The sequence below is a fragment of the Psammomys obesus genome, unplaced genomic scaffold (genome assembly GCF_907164565.1).
Source record: "Psammomys obesus unplaced genomic scaffold, mPsaObe1.curated_primary_1811, whole genome shotgun sequence".
NCBI lineage: Eukaryota > Metazoa > Chordata > Mammalia > Rodentia > Muridae > Psammomys > Psammomys obesus.
The window spans coordinates 2,921,753-2,945,640 of NW_026590663.1; the positions used below are offsets into that span (position 1 = coordinate 2,921,753).

The following is a 23,888-nucleotide window of genomic DNA, read 5'->3' on the forward strand; positions in this document are numbered from 1 at the left end:
CCTTCCTTCCTTCCTTCCTTCCTTCCTTCCTTCCTTCCTTCCTTCCTTCCTTCTTCCTTTCTTTCTTTCTCTCTCTCTCTCTTTCTTTCTTCTTCTCCCTCCCACCCCATTCTCTCCCTGGTTTTTCAAGCCAGGGTTTCTCTGTGTAGTCTTGGCTGTCCTGGACGCGCGTTGTAGACCAGGCTGGCCTCGAACTCATAGAGATCTACCTGCCTCTGTCTCTCTGTGTGCTGGGATTACAGGTGGCATCACTGTGCCTGATTTGTATATTAAATGCACACTCAATAAATGTCTTCCTGCATACACTTTCTAGTGGAGGTTTTGATAGCATCCCTCTCAACTAATATAGAAAACACCCTAGATTTCATTAACAATTCACTTAAATTTTAATACATTCAATCACTTTCCTGGGTGGGTGCCAGGGTGTGTATATACAGAAATAAGAGAGTAGTTTGTTGATGCCAATTCTCTCCTTGCTTCATGTGAGTCTTGAGGATTGAACTCAGATCACCAGGCTTGTCTGAAAGTGCCTTTACTCACTGAGCTGTCTTGCCAGCCTCAATCAGTTAAAAGTTTGAAAAGTAATTTTATATAGTTTACTAATATTTAACTCCTATTTTAACCACCAGAGTAAGTTCCTAAAACCATGCTCATCTTATTTTCCTCTGAAGGCACTTGTTAAAAGACAAGCAGATCTATGTGTATATATATATATATATATATATATATATACACAATGCTTAGGAAAGGTGACAGTAGAGAACTCAGATGTCACAGTGTTTCTTACTTTCAGAACAAAAAAGGCAAATATATATACATATATATTGTATAGATAACATAAGTAAATAGAAACAATAGATACATACATAGAAACATAGATACACAGAACAATCAATATATACATAGAAACAGATACATAGAAACAATCAATAGAAAGAATCTATTATAATGAAAACTCCCAGAGGATGGACCAGAGACTGAGCTGATATCTCACAACCATCTATAGATACAGTCAGTAACATAAAAATGTCCCTATTTGCTACTAGATTTCATGCTTCTTAAAGATAGGAATTGTTTCTTACTTATCCACATTTTTTTGTTTCCTATGGCTTTTATTCAGGCAAAACCCAGTAGAATTTCAAGCAAAACACTCAGAGTAGCAATGCCTCATGACCTAGCGGCTCTCAGGCTGCCTTTATGAGATCATAAAATACGAAAGACAGAGTTGTCTGCAACAGCTTTTAAGTGTCTGCAGTCATGTCCGGCAATACCTTCTCCCTTAATGGGAGTGAGGGAGTGAGGCTGTAACATGATCAGTGTCAGTCAAGCCTGGGGTTTTTGAGGTTTGAAGGCAGAATGCATACATGCCTCTGTAAATCTGCAGGGGGGGCCCCAGGCACCCATAGAACAGCTGGTCAGTTATCTTTAAGCAAGTAAATCCTAGGTAAAGAGAATGCAGATTGAAACTGTTTTTAATATGTATTCAGAAACTAAAGTTCTGTGGAATTCCATTGATGGAAAATGCTTTCATTACTCTTTCAATATTCTGTTGAGGAGAACAAGCTCTGCTGTATAATTTAAAATTCAACCATCTCTAGGGATCAGAGTTAAACACATTTTCCCATTGGGTTGTCCTCCGTCATTTGCAGAGTGGCTATGTCTAACACTGCTGGTAGAGTCTTGGTACAAGGCAGAATTTGTACCCTTTCTGCATTGTTCCCCGTGTATGCACATACAGACATCCCCGTAAACACTGCTTCGTGGACTTCAGACACACAGCTCATTTAAACACTGGGGGTGGGATAACATGCCGGGGTCGGTCCTTCATATTCAGAGCTTGAAGATTAACCTACTATACAATATGGTGACCTCACAGTTCTTCATTTGAAAGAAATCTGAAAAATAATCTCTGATCCAGCCTAAGTGTGAGAGTAGCCCAGCGGGATTTCCACCTCTTCATTTCTTAATGAGTTTTTTGATAATGAGAGGTGACTTTGCCAGTCACTCTGGGCTCTATTATGGCTAATTTGACTCCTCTTCACTCTCCTTGTTAATTATTAACACTAGCCTTTTTATCCTCATGAGACCACATTCCAATTTTTCCCTTTTTTTCGATTTTTATGAGCCCATCTTTATGAAGGTGAAAGTCTTGGGGAACAGGTTTTCACTTAGCATAGAGCCCAGACATTTATTATTCCTTTAGGCAGAGACGCTGTGACATTGATTACATAAGCACGGGTGTTCTTCGTAATGGCTTTAATGTGCTAGCAATGTGAAAAGGCTGTTAATTAAGGAAGAAGCACCATGGCATTTTTCACTTGGGAATCATTTCCCCATAGAATGGTCATTTGCCACTTGCTAGCATATCCACAGATTAAAAGGTGACTGGCTGCAAGGGCCTGCCTTTCAGGAGTGCTGAACGTAATGATCTGTGCCATTTGCAGATGGCTTTCATTTCTTAGGAGCGGTCATTGGCTGCATCTATTCTCCACAGGACAATTGTGGAAAATACTATGCAAGAATAGAATGTATTTGTAGTTGCTTTGTAGTTCTTTAGCTATCATTTGGCTAACATGTTAATTTGCTTCATTATGAGAACACCTTCCCTTCAACTTTTAGTACATCTCTGTTTCCAACGTGTTTCCTCAGATACCTCTTAAGGTAACGGCCCATCCCATCTAATTATCTTTAGGTGGGGGAGCAGATGGGGAACACAGAGGCAGCATGGAGGGTGAGCAGATTCTTTTGGCCAGGAATGGAGCCTAAGTTTGTTTACCTCAGCAGCCTTGCTCTGGGAATCAGTGGGTAAGGCCATGAGGGTGGGAGGTTGGGGACAGTTTCTAAAAGTGTGATGCAGCTGGCACTCTTCCCTGGAGGAAAACCCGTTGCATCTCCAAGTGTTCTCAGAGCTCCAGTGTGCTCTAATCATTGCTAACCACAAGTGAAGACACACCTCAGACACAATATCTTCCTCCTCCTTAAAAGAGAAGCTGAATTTAAGGGCTCCCTCTTTCCACTCACTCCCCCTGGAAATCTTGACACAGATGTTCTTAACATGTACACTAAGATAACCTATCCCTTTATCTAACTCATTCTGTACTTGATGACCAATACTGTCCTTCTCTCCTTCTAACTCAGTGCTGTATAAACATTTTCTGAAGTAAAATCAAAAGCTCATTGAATGTATATTGTTGTCCCATCAATGTCCCCAGTGTTACTGTGGAATGAAACTGAACTGGTTATAAAGTGATCTTGCTCCATCCCTAATTCCCTGTGGGCAAAGCCCCTGCTCAGGTTCATTGCCTTCACCAGCTTTAGTTTCCTCAGGTAGAAAACCAAGAGTCTTTCTTAGGATTCCCTACACCATTCAAAAGATAAACAGCTCATTAAATAAAAAAAATCAAAGCATTAAAATTTTAATATAAAATGATGATAAATAACTTATGGGGACATCTGAAGCATTAAAAAGCTGTTCACTTATAAAGTATAAGCAATAATTGGCATCTCATTTTGAGTGGTCTTAGTCATTTTAAATTTTGGAAAAGCAAATGTGAGCTTAATCATATTAGTACTGTATCATGATATTTAAAAATCCTCTGTAATTAGCAGTGAGCCCTCTGCAATCACCTTTATAAGGAAGCACCATTATTCAGCAAATTATCTCCCATCCCAAGACTAAACACACAGAGCTCTGTGTTGCTAGTGTTCCTGGCTAGTTTAAGTTCTCATTAATTGGGATTTGGACAATAACTCTAATTGGGTCAATACAGTAAGAACTGCAACAGCATGTCCGTTATGTAAATCTCCCTTTCAAGGGAAATGAAAGGAAAAACAATGTTTTCCCATAGATTTCAAAATGGAATAGTTTGAGGGCAGTTTAAGTTGACACTAAATATTTAAACAGATTTTGCCAAATCACTATCAAAGAAATACAATAAAACAAACACATGATTATTTACACTGGCTTCATTATAATCAAAAGTGACAGTAATAGCTGGAAAAGATATTTTTTTTTTATCAACTACTCAACTACTGAGAAGTTATTTAATGGCCTTGCTTTTGAAACAAAACTTGTGAGTTTGGGAAGAAAGTTACTCATTCTCCTTGAATTCCCCAGGCTGTACCAATCTCCCAGTTCCAAAAGGAAATTATGGCACTGGGGAACTTTTATTTACCTCACTACATGAAGAAGCTGTTTTTCTCAGAAATAATTGATGTTTTCTAAAATCTGTTAATCACTGCAAAGTCCAAGCCAAGATATAAGTACCCTCAGTTTTGACAAGGCCCCAAAGAGGTCTCTAATGAGTGCTTCTTTATTGATTCAGGACTGCACAATAAAATAAGCACAAAATAGTATGATATGTACTCAACAGCAGTTAATGTTAAGGAAACCTCATAAAATAGGAGTGGAATATGAAGGGATCATGGGATAAATATTTATGAATCTACCTGAAAAATTAAAATCTGTGGTTCTCTTGGGTCTTGAGAGATGGCTCAGTAGTTAAAAGCATGTATTGTTCTTGCAGAGGACTCATATTTGGTTCTCAGGACCCACAACTTGCTGTATATCCAGTTCTAGATTGAATCCCTCTTCCATCTTCGGCTGATCTCGCCCCACTTACACACACATGTGCTGTGCATACACCCCCACCATGCATACATATAAAGTAAAATAAAGATTAAAAGAATGTGGTTCTCACTCTGCTCTTCCACAAATTTACACTTGAAAATGCATGGATATGGGGCTGGAGAGATGGCTCAGAGGTTAAGAGCACTGGCTGTTCTTCCAAAGGACCCGAGTTCAACCCCTAGCACCCTCATGACAGCTCACAACTCTCTGTAAGAGTTCCAGGAGATCCGACACCCTCACAGTCATACAAGTAGGCAAAATACCAATGCACATAAAATAAAAATGAATTATTTAAAAAAGAAAATACAAGAATATTTCTCAAAAATAAATATAAAACTACTAGGACATTGATGTATTTGTGATTATTCAAAAAAAATGTCAAGAAATCCACAAAGTATTTGATTTCCTATATGAAAAAATCCAGTCTTTTATGATATATTATCTTTACTGTTGGGATATCAACATTAACAAACCATTCTTCTGGAATAAACTCCAACACAGACAGTACAGGTAGTGCTTCGTGTATATACGCATGTTTACTATTGTGCACGTATGTGCTGAGGACAGGGTCAATCTCCAGTGTCATTCCTCAGGAGCTGTCCATATTGCTTCCTGTGACAGTGTGACTTCCTGGCCTGGGCTCTGCAGATTCTGCTAGGCCGGCCAGACAGTGATACTCAGACCTGCTCCCACATCTCTAACACCGCGATTACAAGGCATATCATCACCATGTTTGGTTTCTTATGTTGGTATTGGGATTGAACTCAAGTTCCTATGTCCACTACATCCTCATCAGTCTTGTGTTTTTGTTCATATGGAGGAAGCCATTTTAAAAAGACATCTATACTTATTTTTCCATGAATTATGCGCTTTCTGTTTTATATATATATATAATATATATATAACAGAAATATATATTAAATATATATATTAATATGCATATTAAACTTTATCTTTGGATATATAAACCCTGCATTTTGTCAGCAGAATGGGCATAAGGACAGACAACAAAGACACAAGTGGGGCATCCAGAGCCTCCTCTCTGGTAGGAGGGAGCAAAATTGGCCTTTCTAAACTGGCTGTGGCTGACATGCAGAATGAGTGACTCAATGTGGCCAATTAAATATATCAGACTCTTGTGAGCAGAGACACTGTGGCTTAATCTAAAGTAGGAATTGTCCCTTTAATTCTTTGGCTCCATAATATACACCTTTTGGATAGTAAATGAACCTGGATAGAACGGGCACAATGACAGAGATTACAGATGGACTCAGGACTGAAATTACAGATGGAAAGCCTACCGTACCCTGATATCTACTCAGCATCCATGACATGAGTTGTCACTCTATTTATCCTCACCGCCAGTGATCCTGTAAGTGTAAGTACCATTCTCCCCTAAATAAAGACCTTAGAGCTTAGAGAGGTTAAACTACTGCCAAAGGTCAAGTGGCTGAGATGTGACTGTGCGTGTGGAACCAAAGCCCCTGCCGTCCGGTGCTGTCGCATGATGCTTTTCTTGCCGGAAGAGGGGTTCTCAGTCTAGCTGAAGCCTGGAATCTGGGCTGGAGTGTGGGTATTCAGCACCACACATCACACAGTCGAATCTATGTGAATTCCTTTCACAGTCTGAGAAGAGGAGACTCAAAAGGAGAATAAACAAAGAGAGACAGAGATCAAGTTCTAACAACAAATACAACCAAAGAGTAATTTAAGAGATTAAGACTGCAAATGTTTCCTGTTTACTTCTTCTGGCTTTCAGAGGCAAAGGCTCTGCCCTGCAGACTATCAAAGCAGATGCTGAGCCTGATGGCCAACTGTTAGGCAGAGTAAATGGAATTTTATGTAAGAAGTGGGAAATAGAAAGAGCTGGAGAGGACAGGGTCTCCACAAGGAGAGCAACAGAACAAGAAAATTTCAACACAGGGAACTTCCCAGAGACTCATACTCTAACCAAGGACTATTCATGGAGGTAACCTAGAACCCCTGCACAGATGTAGCCCATGGCAGCTTAGTGTCCAAGTGGGGTTACATAGTAATGGGAAGAGGGACTGCCTCTGACATAATCTGATTGGCCTGCTCTTTGATCACCTCCCCATGAGGGGGGAGCAGCCTTACCAGGCCACAGAAGAGGACAATGCAGCCACTTTTGATGAGAACTGATAGACTAAGATCAGAAAGGAGAGGAGAACCTCCCCTATCAGTGGACTTGGGGAGGGGCATGCATGCAGAAAGGGGAGGAAGGATGGGATCGGGAGGGGAGGAGGGAGGGGCTTATGGGGGGTACAAAATGAATAAAGTGTAATTAATAAAAAATTTAAAAAATTTAAAAAAAAGACTGCAAATGTAAAGACATAGATTTTAAATTTCAAAACTAAAAGAATGTAATAGTTAAAAAGAGAATAACATTTAAAAAGAGAATAACAAAGCTGACTCAGAGTTTGAAGCCACAGAAAGTGTTAACTGCATAGAAAGTATGGGTAGAGTGGGAACAAACAGCCTTTGGCAATAGGATTATGGACTTTTCGTGACTCAGGTGACACGATGACCAGAGTTCTGAGGACCACACTTCAAAGCCACATGGATAAATGGGGTGAGGCCTGCTCAGATACATGAAAGGCCCATTGTGTGAGGAAGATTTACATGATCTGGGATAATCAAAAACTCAGGAAAGAAGAGGATTTCTGTTGGATTAAACAGAGTCATGACCAGACTCCAGGAAGCAGAGTCCAGCATGGGGTATAACAGTAAGAACCAGGGAATTGATGACCTCACCCCCACCCAGAGCATAAGGGCAGCTACTGGCAACTAAACTGATTGTAGGGAAAATGAAAAGGCCTAGTGCAGAAAGGGCTCAAGAATTTATCTGCTTCTGCTTTGATAAAAACCAAAATTTGCACTGGTTTGCTAGGCCATCTACTGTGATAACTGTGAAAGTTATTATTATACCGGCCAAGAGTCTCAAGAGAAGACCTTACTTCCTCTCTGATGCCTAAGTATGAATGAACAAGTCATACATGTAGCAGTATTTTACTATCCTCTGAGGATATGAATCCACCCTCAGGATCACATCACCATCACAGAGCATGCTGAAAAGGAGCCTTGACACAGAACGTTGCTCAGAGATGGACCTGGTCTCAGGTATTCTGGAAATGCCAGACTTTATAGGTTTTCTGATCTTTCAGATACAATGAGAAAGTTGTCTATTCTACACAGTAGTTGTTCTGCAGTTCAGTGAAAGATAGGAGGTGTCATCTCCCTTAGACTCTGGCATCACAGACTACGGGAGCTTAACAAGCATCCTTGTTATCCATGCTGACCTTGTTGAGATGAAGCTTGGTCTATGTACACACACACACACACACACACACACACACGTATGTATACATACATACATACATATATATATATATATATATATATATATATATGCACAGATGACGTGAACCTTTCCTTGCCATTTTGTATAGGAAGGGAATGCAAGTACTCACTGTCATTTCTGAGGAAATTGTTAAGCAGCTGGAAAAGGGGAAAGCTATCCCAGGAGTCTTGAGGTTGGGCCTCCAGTGCAGTGTCCATATCTACTGTGAATAAAGCCCAAAACTTCTCTGCATGCTCAGCCAGTAAGTCCGGCCACCAGGCAAATGCCTGCAAGAAGATAGAGAAGTAAAGGAGAAATTTATGACCTGTTAGAAACATATATAAGTACTATGCCCCTGAAAACATACAACATGCCTCAGTTTCACAAACCAGGGTGATAAATATAATATTTTTTAAGATAAGAAATTTTATAGGTTTCACATATGCATGAACAAATTTGTCGTTGATGAATAAAACATAAAATAGGCATTTATTTCTTTAGAAACCATAGTCATAAGCCATACAAAAACTTATAAAACAAAAAGATGGAAAAATTCTTCACATATAAAAACTATACACAACTAATGTGAGTATTTCCAATATCACCATTTTTATGAACAGATGTACTAACATATTTGGCATCATACTGTATGATAATTCCCTCCCAATCCCACCCTCCCTTCTTCTTCTCTCCCTATGCCCCTCCCTTAGTCCACTGATAGGTAAGGTCCTCCTCCCCTTCTATTTGACCCTAGTCTGTCAGCTCTCCTCAGGACTGGTTCCATTGTCTTCCCCTGTGGCTTGGTAAAGCTCTTCACCCTCAGGGGGAGGTGATCAGAAAGCCTGCCACTGAATCTACTGCCTTTTTTGAACCATTACTCCTTTAATTTTGAGAGTCTCAAGGACAGTGTGGTAAGATCTTTACAAATAAATCAACAACTAAAATACTGATTATTTTGTTACAGTTTGGAGATGAAGTGTCTCTCCAAAAGGTATGTGTCGGGGGCTTATTACGAAGCTGGTGGTGCTATTTTGGGAGCTTTCAGAAGCTTTAGGAGTTAGGAACTGGCTTGAATCTCTCTGCTTCCTGATTTGAAGTGCTCTGCCCTCCATGCCTTCCTCATCATACCAGACAGAACCACCTGTTAACCACGAGCCCAAACAGCTTTTTCCTTTCTTCCATTGTTTCTGTCAGATATTCTTGTCACACTGATGAAAAGTGAGAAATAAGAGGTGGGCTTAACTGGTGTTTCAGAGCTTTCCTATACTGTAAACTGCTCTCTAGAAACAGTCTTTACTCCTTTCCGCTCACCAGTCAGCGACAGGTCATCATTTTACTGTTTAAAGACATTAAGTAGGCTCATACTCTTTCCCAACTTGAAGTCTCATTTCATCTTCCCAACATCTTCCCAAAAGCCTTAACTAGCTTGCAAAGCCCCATGACCTCCTGTTTCCTAAGGAGGACTTCTCATCTACCAGTGTGAATTAGGCCCCTGGAGCCTGAGACTTCACTTCATGTGACACAATGTTGCTAGGTGATTACATGCCTGCTTCTCAGACCGTGAACAACAGTGCAAGCATAGGCCTGGTCTGTTTTTTACTTTGTACTCAGCCAGGCCTCTTAAGGACTGGCAATGAAACGATCACTTAAAAAAAATTTCTCGGGTGGGGCAAGATGGTAGCGCCGGGAGGACTCTCATTCTGAAGAGCAGCACAGCAGGATTGGCACAGAGACCAGCAATCAGAACTCGCGGCCATAAAACACAAGTGATTGTGTTTCCCAGGTGAGAGGATACCCCACGGTGGGGGATTCAATCAGCTTTAACTCACCCGGCTAAACCTAGGAAGAGATCCTGGTTCCGCCAGGCGCTTGGTCGCCAGCCCAGAGCTACCCGCCAGTGCGATCTGGTCACGGTCCCAGACTGAACTGTGGGCCCACAACACCATAGACTGGATTTCCCAGTCGAGAGATAACCCCACGGAGCAGGAAACAATTGGGACCGACCTTAGGTTACCCAGACATCCCCTGGAAAAGACTCGGGTTCCGCGGGTGCCCCAGGAGCCAGCCCGGACCCAGAGCCGGGAGGGACAAAGGCGCCTGCCTGCACAGAGCCCTGCCTGCGCGCGTGATTCGCCGCCTCAGATAGAACTGTGGGCACCAGGGCACCAGGGCACCAGACTGCGTGTCTCTGGCAGAAGGAAACCCCCAGCGGAGGGGGTCAGCAGCTCTAACGCTTAGGACACACAGCACCAAAACACTTCCTGGACTCACGCAGACTCTAGTGCAGGCAGAAGCGCTGTGCTCTGCCGCCATTGTTGCGTTCCCCTGGGGCACTGGGACACACAGCTGCATCCTCGGACCTGCAGGAGCCGAAGAGCCATTACAGCAGCCCTCAGATACTGTGCCAGGGATCAGCCAGTTGTCCCTGGCTGGACTGCCAAAACTGTAGGAATCCCTGATCCTTCAGGGGGGCTGCACCCACAGCGTCTGGACCAGAGCGGTGCCTACAGTCGCCATCCCAGACAGAGACACACAGCTTCTGGTCCAGAGTGAGGCACCCAGCCTCCAGACCAAAGCAGTGCCCCCAGGCGCCAACTCAACCTATGTGCACATTCTCCAGGTCCAGAGCAGAGCAATCAGCCTTTGGCCCAGAGACTTGCTGAGTGCACCTCCCACTTTCTCAGACAGAACTGTGCGCCCCAGGATAACAGACTGAGTTTCCCTGTTGGGAGAAAACCCCATAGCTAGGGAATCAGCAGTTTCTTCAAGAGGACTGTACATGGAAATTTAGTGAGCAGCAGCACACTAAATTTATAACAAGAAACCCAGCAGTGGGGCAGCTGTCTTGAGAAATTTTATGGGTAAGAGGAGATTCCCCCCCTGCCTAACATACACCACAGCTACTACTCAGGGCTATAAACCTGAGGTGAGCAGTGGCAACTCCAGAGAAACACTGGCCATACAGTGACCATAACCAAAAAGCAGAGAAGGACTCCTTCAGGAAAAATCATCTTACGGCCAAGGGGATACTCCCTACCTCAGGACTCCAGGAAGCACAGAAACTAACAGCCAAAACCTAAATCAGCCCAATGGGTAGAGGTCAGCGTAAAGGCTCAACCAACAAAAGACAGAGCAATATGGCATCTCCAGAACCCAGCCATCCAGGGGCGAACAGCCCTGAACAATGCAGCATAATAGAAAATCAAGAAGATGACCTTACATGTATGTTGATGAAGAGAATAATAGAGGAAACAGATAAAATACGTAAAGAATTAGAGGAAGATAAAACCAAACAGATCATGGCTATCCGTAAAGAAATGGAGGAAGATAAAGACAAGCAGATTAGAGCCATCCGTGAAGAAATACGGGAAGATGCAGCCAAACAGCTTGTGGCCTTCAGAGAAGAAATAATTAAATCATGGAAAGAAATAAAAGAGACAGAGTTGAAGGAACTAAAAGAAAAAGAGGAAAATACAAGCAGACAGGTGAAGGAAGTAAACAAAACAACTCAAGACATGAAGATAGAACTAGAAAAATTAAAGAAAACACAAATGGAGGAAATAATGGAGAGGAAGAATTTAGGGAAGAAAACAGGAACTACAGAGGTAAGCATAACCAACAGAATACAAGAAATGGAAGGAAGAATCTCAGGTGTAGAAGATACAATGGAAGAAATCGATGTATCGGTCAAAGAAAATGTTAAATCCAAAAAATTCCTGACACAGACCGTCCAAGAAATCCAAGACAATATGAAAAGACAAAACCTAAGAATAATAGGAATAGAGGAAAAAGAAGACTCCCTTCTCCAAGGCCCAGAAAATATTTTCAACAAAATCATTGAAGAAAATTTCCCCAAGTTAAAGGAGAAGCCAATAAGGATACATGAGGCCTACAGAACACCCAACAAATTTGACCAGAAAAGAAAATCCTCCCGCCACATAATAATCAAAACAGGAAGTATACAGAACAAAGAAAAAATACTAAAAGCTGAAAGGGAAAAAGACCAAGTAACATATAATGGCAAACCCATTAGAATCACACCTGACTTTTCAACAGAAACTATGAAAGCCAGAAGGGCCTGGACAGATATCATGCAGACCCTAAGAGAACACAGATGTCAACCCAGGCTACTATACCCTGCAAAACTCTCAGTCCTCATAGACGGAGAAAACAAGATATTCAATGACAAAAACAAATTTCAACAATACCTACACACAAATCCAGCATTACAGAAGACACTGGAAGGGAAAATACAACCCAAGAAAATTAGCTTCTGTCAAGAAAACACAGGAAATAATTAACCTTACTACAGCAAAACAAAAAGCAACCAAGCACACAAACTTATGAACACAGCCAACATCAAAATCAAAGGATCTAACAACCAGTGGTCATTAATCTCTCTCAACATCAATGGACTCAACTCTCCAGTAAAAAGACACAGATTAACAGAATGGATACGTAAACAAAACCCAGCAATCTGTTGCATACAAGAAACACACTTAAATCACAAAGATAGACATTACCTGAGGGTAAAAGGTTGGAAGATGACTTTCCAAGCAAATGGACCCAAGAAACAAGCAGGAGTAGCCATTCTAATATCTGATAAAATAGACTTTCAACCAAAATTAATAAAAAGAGATGAGGAAGGACACTTCATACTCATCAAGGGAAAATTCCACCAGGAAGACATCACAATCCTGAACATCTGTGCCCCAAATACAAGAGCACCCACATTTGTAAAAGAAAGATTGATAAAATTTAAACCACATATAGATCCCCACACATTAATAGTGGGAGACTTCAACACCCCACTCTCAACAAAGGACAGGTCAACAAAACAGAAATTAAACAAAGAAACAATATCTCTGACAGAGGTCATGAATCAAATGGACCTCACAGACATCTACAGAACTTTACACCCAAACACAAAAGAATTTACCTTCTTCTCAGCACCTCATGGAACCTTCTCCAAAATAGACCATATAGTTGGTCACAAAGCAAGCCTCAACAGATACAAGAAGACTGAAATAATCCCTTGTATCCTGTCTGATCACCATGGAATAAAGCTGGACTTCAACAACAACAGAAATAGCAAAAAGCCTACACACTCATGGAAACTGAACAACTTGTTACTAAATGACAGCTGGGTCAGGGAAGAAATAAAGAAAGAAATTAAAGCCTTTCTAGAACTCAATGAAAATGAAGACACAACATACCCTAACTTGTGGGACACAATGAAAGCAGTGCTAAGAGGAAAGTTCATAGCACTAAGTGCCTTCAAGAAGAAATTCGAGACAGCTCATCCAAGCAACTTAATGGCCCACTTAAAAACCCTAGAAAAAGAAGAAGCAGACACACCAAAAAGGAGTAGACGGCTGGAAATAATCAAACTCAGGGCTGAAATCAATCAATTAGAAACAAATAAAACAATTCAAAGAATCAATGAAACCAAGAGCTGGTTCTTTGAGAAAATCAACAAGATAGACAAACCCTTAGCCAAGCTAACTAAAAGGCAGAGAGACACCACCCAAACCAACAAAATCAGAAATGAAAGGGGGGACATAACTACAGACACTGAGGAAATCCAAACAATCATTAGGACTTACTTCAAAAGTCTATATGCCACAAAATTTGAAAATCTAAATGAAATGGACAATTTTCTTGATCGATTTGACTCACCAAAGCTGAATCAGGACCAGGTAAATCAACTAAATAGTCCTATATCCCCCAAAGAAATAGAAGCAGTCATCAAAAGTCTCCCATCCAAAAAAAGCCCAGGACCAGATGGCTTCAGCGCAGAATTCTACCAGACCTTCAAAGAAGAGCTAACTCCAATTCTCTTCAAACTATTCCACAAAATAGAAACAGAAGGAACATTACCAAATTCATTCTATGAAGCCACAATCACCTTGGTACCTAAACCTCACAAAGACTCAACAAAGAAAGAGAATTTCAGGCCAATCTCCCTTATGAACATTGATGCAAAAATACTTAACAAAATACTTGCAAACCGGATCCAAGAACACATCAAAGATATTATCCACTATGACCAAGTAGGCTTCATCCCAGGTATGCAGGGGTGGTTCAATATACGGAAATCCATCAATGTGATCCACCATATTAACAAACTGAAAGAAAAAAACCACATGATAATCTCCCTAGATGCTGAAAAAGCATTTGACAAAATCCAACATCTATTCATGTTTAAAGTACTGGAGAGATCAGGGATACAAGGCACATATCTAAACATAGTAAAGGCGATATACAGCAAGCCTATAGCCAACATCAAACTGAACGGAGAGAAACTTAAAGCAATCCCTCTGAAATCAGGGACAAGACAAGGCTGCCCACTGTCTCCATATCTCTTCAACATAGTGCTGGAAGTCCTTGCTAGAGCAATAAGACAGTCGAAGGAGATCAAGGGGATACAGATGGGAAAAGAAGAAGTCAAATTATCACTATTTGCAGATGATATGATAGTATATATGAGTGACCCCAAAAACTCTACCAGGGAACTCCTACAGCTGATAAACACCTTCAGCAAAGTAGCCGGATATAAAATTAACTCAAAAAAATCAGTAGCACTCCTGTATACAAAAGACAAAAGGGCTGAGAAAGAAATTAGAGAAACAACACCATTCACAATAGCCACAAATGACATAAAGTACCTTGGCGTAACCCTAACCAAGCAAGTCAAAGACTTGTATGAAAAAAATTTCAAGTCTCTGAAGAAAGAATTAGAGGAAGATATGAGAAGATGGAAAGATCTCCCATGCTCATGGCTTGGCAGGATTAACATAGTAAAAATGGCCATCTTACCAAAAGCAATCTACAGATTTAATGCAATTCCCATCAAATTGCCAACACAATTCTTTACAGACCTGGAAAGAAAAATTCTCAACTTCGTATGGAATAACAAGAAACCGAGAATTGCTAAAACAATCCTCTACAATAAAAGATCTTCTGGAGGTATCTCCATCCCTGATCTCAAGCTGTACTATAGAGCAACAGTTATAAAAACTGCATGTTACTGGCATAGAAACAGAATGGTGGATCAATGGAATCGAACAGAAGACCCAGAAATAAACCCACACACTTACGGACACCTGATTTTTGACAAAGATGCCAAAACCATACAATGGAAAAAGGATAGCATCTTTAACAAATGGTGCTGGTCCAACTGGATGTCTACATGTAGAAAAATGAAAATAGATCCATACTTATCACCCTGCACAAAACTGAAGTCCAAGTGGATCAAAGACCTCAACATAAAACCAGACACATTAAATCGGCTAGAAAAAAAAAGTGGGGAATACCCTAGAACTCATTGGTACAGGAGAAAACTTCCTGAACAGAACACCAACAGCACAGGCTCTAGGAGCAACAATCAATAAATGGGACCTCATGAAATTGAAAAGCTTCTGTAAAGCAAAGGACACCATCATCAAAACAAAGCGACTGCCTACAGATTGGGAAAGAATCATCACCAACCCTCTATCTGACAGAGGACTCATATCCAATATATATAAAGAACTAAACAAGCTGAAAAGCAACAAACCAAGTAATCCACTTAAAAAATGGGGAACAGAGCTAAAGAGAGAATTCTCTGCAGAGGAATATCGAATGGCAGAGAAGCACTTAAAGAAATGCTCAACCTCATTAGCCATTAGGGAAATGCAAATCAAAACAACCCTGAGATTTCACCTTACACCCATCAGAATGGCCAAGATGAAAATCTCAAGGGACAACACATGCTGGAGAGGTTGTGGAGAAAGGGGAACCCTTCTCCACTGCTGGTGGGAATGTAAACTGGTACAACCACTCTGGAAATCAATCTGGCGCTTTCTCAGACAACTAGGAGTAGTGCTACCTCAAGACCCAGCTATACCACTCCTAGGCATATACCCAAAAGAGGCGCAAGTACACAAAAAGGACATTTGTTCAACCATGTTTGTAGCAGCTTTATTTGTAATAGCCAGAAGCTGGAAACAACCCAGATGCCCCTCAACTGAAGAATGGATGCAGAAACTGTGGTACATCTATACAATGGAGTATTACTCAGCAATGAAAAGTAAGGTAATCATGAAATTTGCTGGTAAATGGTGGGACCTGGAAAGGATCATCCTGAGTGAGTTGACCCAGAAGCAAAAAGACACTCACGGTATATACTCACTCATATAAACATACAATATAGAATAAACCCACTAAAAGCTGTACATCTAAACAAACTAAGCAAAAGAGAGGACCCTAACTAAAATGTTCAATCCCCATCCTGAAAGGCAAAGAGGATGTACATCAGAAGAAAACGAAAATAGGAAACAACCTCGGAACCTGCTACAGAGGGCCTCTGAAAGCCAGAAGAAAACAGGAAACCACCTTGAAACCTGCCACAGAGGGCCTCTGAAAGCTTCTGCAGTATAGACTGTCAAAGCAGATGCTGAGCCTGATGGCCAACTGATGGGCAGAGTGAATGGAATTTTATGTAAGAAGTGGGAAATAGTAAGAGCTGGAGAGAACGGGAACTCCACAAGCAGAGCAACAGAACAAGATTATTTGAACACAGGGAACTTCCCAAAGACTCATACTCCAACCAAGGACTATTCATGGAGATGACCTGGAACCCCTGCACAGGTGTAGCCCATGGCAGTTCAGTGTCCAAGTGGGTTCCATAGTAATGGGAAGAGGGACTGCCTCTGACATAATCTGATTGGCCTGCTCGTTGATCACTTCCCCCTGAGGGGGGAGCAGCCTTACCAGGCCACAGTAGAGGACAATGCAGCCACTTTTGATGAGAACTGATAGACTAAGATCAGAAAGAAGGAGAGGAGGACCTCCCCTATCAGTGGACTTGGGGAGTGGCATGCATGCAGAAAGGGGAGGGAGGGTGGGATCGGCAGGGGAGGAGGGAGGGGCTTATGGGGGGATACAAAATGAATAAAGTGTAATTAATAAAAAAAAATAAAAGATTTAAAAAAAAAGTTCTCCTCTTCTTTCGGAGAAGAAAACAATATGTTACTCTTAGACAGTTCTTGAAAATAGTGGAGGGAGCGTCTGTTCTCAGTTTTGTTTTACCTTGCCTACTTATAATTATAAATAAAGTTCTCATATACTTATGGAGTACTTTAAAATCATATTTTCTGTTTTGTCTTTTTGGTCTTGCCCTTATTTTTCTATTAAACGCCAGGTAGCCTCAGACTCTTTTTCTTGTGTGCATGCATAGGCCAGAGTCTTCTTCCATTGCTCTCCATCATGTGGATTAAGGCAGTCTCCCACTTGAAGCCAGAGCTTTCCCACATGGCTCGCAAAATATCACTTCCTGTTCACAGCCAGCACCTTCACAGAAAGCTAAAATTAAGAACCTAGCAGCCGTGTTAGCTTTGCATTGTTTCAGGACTATCAGGTAAATTCCTAAAGCTCATGTTAAAGCTAACTTGGAAGACAGAGCCAGGCTGGGAATGAAAAGTAAAGGAACATTAACTTCTTGAAAAAGATTTATGACTTTGCTACCAACTATAAAAGGCCATCATGTTTTTGCAGCAGTATTATTTATGTCCCAAATTGTAATTTTGATGAAGTTAGTCTTGTGAATGGAAGTCAAGATGTGGTGAATATCCTAGTGATGATTTGAGAAAGTATTACGCAATCAGTCTCTTTTTTTTTTAACTATATGTGTTTTAATCTCTTACTTTTTAAAAACTCTGACTGTACCATTTCTTAAATATTAATTACAGTTTATTCACTTTTTACCCCAGCTGTAGACTCATCCCTCTTCCCTTCTCAATCCCACCCTCCTCCCTCTTCTCTACCCATGCCCTTCCCCCAGTCCACTGATAGGGGAAGTCCTCCTCCCCTTCCGTCTGATATTAGTCTATCACGTCTCATCAGGAGTGGCTGCAATGTCCTCCTCTGTGGCCTGGTAAGGCTGCTCCCCCCTCAGGGGAATATCATAAAAGAGCCAGCTACTGAGTTCATATCAGAGACAGTCCCTGTTCCCATTACTAGGGAACCCACTTGGAGACTGAGCTGTCATGGGCTACATCTGAGCAGGGATTCTAGGTTATCTCCATGAATGGTCCTTGGTTGGAGTATCAGTCTCAGAAAACACTCCTCTGTCCAGATTTTTTGGTTCTGTTACTCTCCTTGTGGATCTCCTGTCCCCTCCAGGTCTTTCTATCTCCCCCTTCTTTCATAGGATTCGCTGTACCCTCCACAAGCTTGGCTATGAGTCTCTGCATCTGCTTTGTTTCAATCAGTCTTTTAATTAATTAACTTTATGTGTATGTTTGTGTCTCAGTGAATGTATGCCATAATTGTGGTACACGTGGGTGCTTATGAAAACCAGAAGATGGCCAACGTCCCATCTTCCGGTTTTCGTGTACCATATTTATTGGCCCGAACAAGGGAACTCAACGACAGAGGCAATTCGGAGCCATGACCCGTGGTAACCAGCGAGAGTTTGCCAGCCAGAAGAATGTGAAGAAACATTGATCGACTTGGTAAGGGGAAAGCGCCAAGATGATGGGCTTTTTGCCACTGCTGCAAGCGAAAGTGGAGGGCTCCATCTTCTCTACCCCCAGGGACTCAGAGATCATGCAGCAGAAGCAGAAAGAGGCAAAAGAGAAGCAAAAGGAACCCACGTAGCTTTGTGGCTTCGTGTCCAGTCCTCTTGCCCTACACCTGTGTGCCTGTGGCGCTCATAGGTTCCAGCACCGATGGCATTCCCTTTGCCTTGAGTCTGCAGCAGGTTCCTTTTGTCCTTCCTTCCCCTCAGGTAGCCTCTCTGCCCTTTGGCCACTCTCGTGGGGGAGGGGGTTACTCCTTCTCAGTATTTTTTATTCCCGTGGAGCACACCCCAAAGTATTAAAAAAAAATAAAAAGAAGAAAAAAGAAAACCAGAAGATGGCCTCAGATTCCCTACATCTGGACTTACAGTCTTAGTTACCTAACATGGGTGCTTGGTATTAAACTTTGGTTCTCTGGAGGAAGAGAAAATACTTTAAACCACTGAGCCATCTCTCCAGCCTTCCCCAACCACCATCTGAAGATCTAAGCCAAAATTAAGAGTTTCTTTGGAACACAGGATCAGTTCCTCCCCTCACCCCATTTCCCACCCCTTCCTTTTTTCCTGCCATCGCATTGGAGGCATCTGTTCCAATTTGGATTGGAGGGAAAGAAGAGGGAGAAGAGGGACTGTACTGTTTCCTCCCAGGAGCTCTATGTCAGGAGGTAGCACATGTTTTAATGACATCAGAGTCTCACGGGGGTGGAGGAAACCCCTCACTGAAAAGAACCAATTGGCAGGGCACCTACTGGATATCATGGGCACAGCTAGTTCTAGATCTATCTTGGCTCCAATGCTGACTCGGTGTCAGTGATTTGACAGAGGCAGAAGGGAAGTTTATCAATATGCTGAAGAAGAAAATATACTTTGAAGTCTTTGTCAGTTTACTCAAAGAAGTTATTATTATTTTTATTTGAGACAGGGTTTCTCTGTGTATCTCTGGCTGTCCTGGAACTCACTTTGTAGACTATGTTGGCTTGGAACTCAGAGATCTGCCTCCCAAGTGCTGGGATTTAAGGTGTGCAAGCACTACTGCCTGGCCTCAGAAGAGTTGAAAACGGAGGGAGATAAACATGAACCTCAGATGTGTGGGTAAGGCATTGAGCTTCTGAACTTAGAGGCAGGACTTGAATAATCAGAGGTACATTCCTTCTTGCCTGGATGTCTGCTTCCTTGTCTGTAAATTCATAATAACAATATCTTCTCTAGCCTCTAGGTTATTGTAAAAATTAATGAACATAGAAATTTCTTTCTGTACAAATGTAAGGAAATGTGGTTATGAGTAATTACAAAAATACATTAAAAGCCACATACAAATAACGAGGTAATGTGCTTTAAAAACTAATGTTGAAGCTATGCATGGTGGTGCATGCCTGTCACCTATCACTGGGAAGCCTAAACAGGGGAATCTGAGTGTAAGGCCAGTGTGGGCTACATAATATCTTTAAAAAAAAAAAAAAAGAGAGAGAGAGACCAAAGGTCATGTGAGATGGCTCAGCAGGTTAAGGTACTTGTCGCCAAGTCTGATGACCCAAGTTCTCGTAACCTGGTGAAAGGAAAGAAGCAACTTCTGGCAGCTGTCCTCTGGCAGCTGTCCTCTGATCTCCACTGTGCACACTAGTATGAACACACATGGAATAAATACTGAATAAATGAATAGATAAACAGGTTAAATAGCTTATCAAAAGACATGCATCAATGGAACAGAAGTAAACCTGCACTCACAGTCAACTGTTTTCAACAAAGTCACTGAGAACATATATTGGAGAAAAAAAACTTAAAAAAAATAAATAGTACTGAAAAATTTAGATCTCCAAATGAAGTGAGATTCCTGTACTCTCATCAGCTATAAAAAAACAACTCAAAACGGATTAAACACATAGATATAAAACCAACCACTGTGAAACTATGACAATAAACTACGTAAACACTAGAAGAAAACAGGGAAGGCAGACTCAGATGTTGGAATGGAGAAGGTTTAAGGTAAGACATGAAAATCACAGGAAGCAAAAACAAAACAGACAAATGGGATTGTATCATGTGAAAGATCGTATGTACAGCAAAGCAACAGCTAAGAGAGTGAAGGATAACCCAAGGCTGTGAGAAAATAAAATGTCTGAATGCTGTGTATCTGTAAGGGGGTTAATATCAGAGTATACAAGGAAAACAATCCTAATATTCTTATGAAACTACAATAAACAAACAAACAAAGAAAGAAGATGAACCATAAAGCCCAAACAAGAACTAGAAACAATAACCAAAGCAATATTGAGCAAGAGCCCACCAAACCACAAAGCATTACACTACTTGAAAAATATATTGTCGGAGCTATAGTAATTACAATGTTATAGGTGACTGGATGTGAAGGCTACTGATGGACTCCTTACCTAGTATGCATGAAGCCCTGGATTCTGTTACCACTATCACAAAACAGGTGGTACACACCTGCCATTCCCAAAGTAGGGAGATGGGGACAGGAGGATCAGAAGTTCAGTGTCACCCTCAGCTACATAAAACGTTAGAAACCCCATTTCAAAAAAGTGAAACACAGACACACAAACTCAAAAACTAGTTGTGTGGTGGCCCACATAAGCAATCAATAAGCTGAAGGCATGAAAGAGGACATTGGGTAAAATGGTCATGAGTTGAAGGCCAGTCTGGACTTTATAGAAAGACCCTCTCTCCAAAAAAACAAACTGTCCAACAAACAACAACCAGTCCAAACCAAAACCAATAACAGAGGCTAGGCTGAAAGCTCAGTTAAATGTGTGTTTGCTGCCCAAGCAGGCAGATCTAAGTTTGGATTTCTGACATCTGTGCAAAGAGCCAAGGCCAAGGCCCTGTTCCTTGTAAGAAGCAGAGGCATGTAGCTCACACTTTGCTAGCCATCCAGCTTAGCCTGAATATGTTAGCTCCAGATTCGGTGAGTGACCTTGTTTCAGAGAATAAAACGGGTAGACTGAGGAAACCGGTGTGCACATACATTTCCACCGTGTCTGCACCTGCATGCACATACGGAGCTCATGAGCCCGGGGCTTTCCGGCACTTGGACTTTTCTTAATTCTGTCAAAGGGAATGGCTTTTGGATCAAGAACTGTTAGATTCGTTACTTTGAAATCTCTGCTCCAATATAGTCTGCTCCCTGAAACGTGGAGAAAGTCTTAAAGATTTTGCTGGAAAAGAGCTAAAATCATCTTTCTGGGGAGGAAAAACCTGAGGGGTCAAGAGGCCTTCAGAGGAGGAGGGACTGCCTTACAACCAAGTTCCTGACAAGAAGGTGAGTGGCCGGACACCCGCTTAACTGGGAAATTGTGGAAGACAGAAATTGCCACTTAGTCCTGTTGAGTGGAGTGGCACTGCACAGGAGGCAGAGTGAAAAGAGGGCTGGCAACCTGAGCCGCCTGGAGGTCGCCTCGTGGCAAATGCATTAACCTCCCAGAGGAGCTGAAGTGCGGAGGGAGCGAGGTGCAGCGTGGAGCAAAGAAAGTGGCCCGAGCATCCAGCCAAGTGAATCTCGCTATAGAGCGCTGTCCACCAAGGCACCTTGGAAATGACTTTGAAATCCGACCAGCTTATTCCCTAGAACTGCTCAGAAGGAAGAACTAATATAGAGGAGAAAAACAATTTAAAAAAATTAATGAAAGACAAAACAAAAAGCCAAAGTTTCCAAATTTCTTACATTGTGTCTTTCTTGGGCTGTAAGGCATCAGTTATCCATGCAACTATTAATTAAATATAGTCACCTAACAGAGTAGCAAAGGCTAGCCCCCTCGGAGGAAAGTTTTGCATTACAAGGAAAGGCCCACCTTGACTTTAAAGAGACAACCATCAGAGTGAGCCCTGCTTCACAGTTACATTAAAGGGGTATCTTATGCAAAGAAAGAAAAAGAGGAAACAGTTTTACTCACCTCTCTTCCCTGTGGGATTCCAAGAATTTGGAGCATAAGCAGAACAGAAAAATGCCACTGTGTTACACAGTATTTGCAAAGAAACCAACAGGATAGTTCCCATTTCACTGTAGCTCAGATTAAGGTGATGTTTCTGTGCCCTGAGCATTTCAGTGAAGTCAATTGTAGGTTATGGATTAAAAAGCAAGTAGCATCTGTATTTTAATTGTGCTTGACTTTAACAAGTGTGTTTAGCAACCACATTGACTATATTAAAAACAACAAATTTTAATTACTATGAAATATATGGGGATATTAGCTGAACCTGTTTAGCTGGAACACATACTGAAATGGGATATTTGGTCAGAGTAAAACCAATTTAGAAAGGCCTTAGACTCTGATGATAATCTCTTTCAGACCAAGACAAAGACGACAAAACATACCTATATTTTATCATATGATCATTTTCTTTGTAGCATAGCGGTTATGTTAGCCTAGAAAACATCCTCCTGGGAATTCATTTCAAATTATTGAAGCAGCTGTTTCTTCAGTTTAAAATAAAATATCCATAACAAGTTCACACATGACAGATGCAAGCTAAAAACTAGATTCCACAGTGTGAGCTAAAAGCAGATGTTTTGAATGATCATATTTATAACCAGATACAATAAATCTTAGTTGCCTGTAGTAATACTCTTTTCTAAGAATTTGCTTAAATATAGGCCCTGTAGTTTCTCATATTTTCTGAGAACTGGATTCCATTAAACATAAATATTCTTTAAATTCATATATATCTGATCTGTTTTCTTTCGGCTTATTACATCTGCTTCCTCAAAAATAGAAGCACTTTTAGGGCACCAAAATTTATTGTGTTTATTTAATTCTACATATTTCTTCCATTTAACTCAAAACCAGAAAATCGTTTTTGTAGATAAAGTCACAACTATAGAAAAGAGAATTTTAAGTCTTAGAATAAGCAAGATGGCGAGAGACCATTCCAGGTCTGCAGGGAATGTCGATATATAATTAGAACTTTAAAAACACTGGCTAGTTGGGGACCAAGGACCGGGCACAGGTTCCTTCCAAGCAGGGCAAAACAATAATAACAACAACCACCAAAGATTTAATGAAAACAAAGTTTGATGTGAAAGGGAAGAGTACAGTCAGTTATACAATTACGAATGTTTTTTTCTTATAAAGCTCATCACAAATTTCCCATTTAGTGTTCACTGGCCCACATTTTCAAACAAAATGATCATATTACAGGACATAAAACAAAACTTATTTTGCATCCTAACAGGGGTGCGTTCCAGCTCTGCTAGTATGTTTAAGCATCTTGGGGACAGCTCCCAAGCTTTCCTACGCGTCCTTATTGTGTCATTGTTGTAAAAAACAGATACAAAATCACACACACACACACACACACACACACACACACACACACACACACAC

The 23,888-nt window shown here is 41.2% G+C and overlaps 1 protein-coding gene and 1 pseudogene across 8 annotated transcripts in view; one reads left to right on the top strand and one right to left on the bottom strand.

Annotated features, from left to right (window-relative positions):
- Cadps2 (calcium dependent secretion activator 2) overlaps positions 1–23,888 on the bottom strand; it is a 486,122-nt gene that overhangs the window by 48,017 nt on the left and 414,217 nt on the right. For all 8 annotated transcript variants that reach the window (XM_055608125.1, XM_055608124.1, XM_055608126.1 and 5 more), the window contains one exon: positions 8,119–8,275. In XM_055608125.1, the coding sequence (XP_055464100.1) occupies positions 8,119–8,275 (157 nt within the window). The remainder of the gene's footprint in view (positions 1–8,118; positions 8,276–23,888) is intronic.
- On the top strand, positions 18,420–18,629 carry LOC129677508 (small EDRK-rich factor 2-like; annotated as a pseudogene).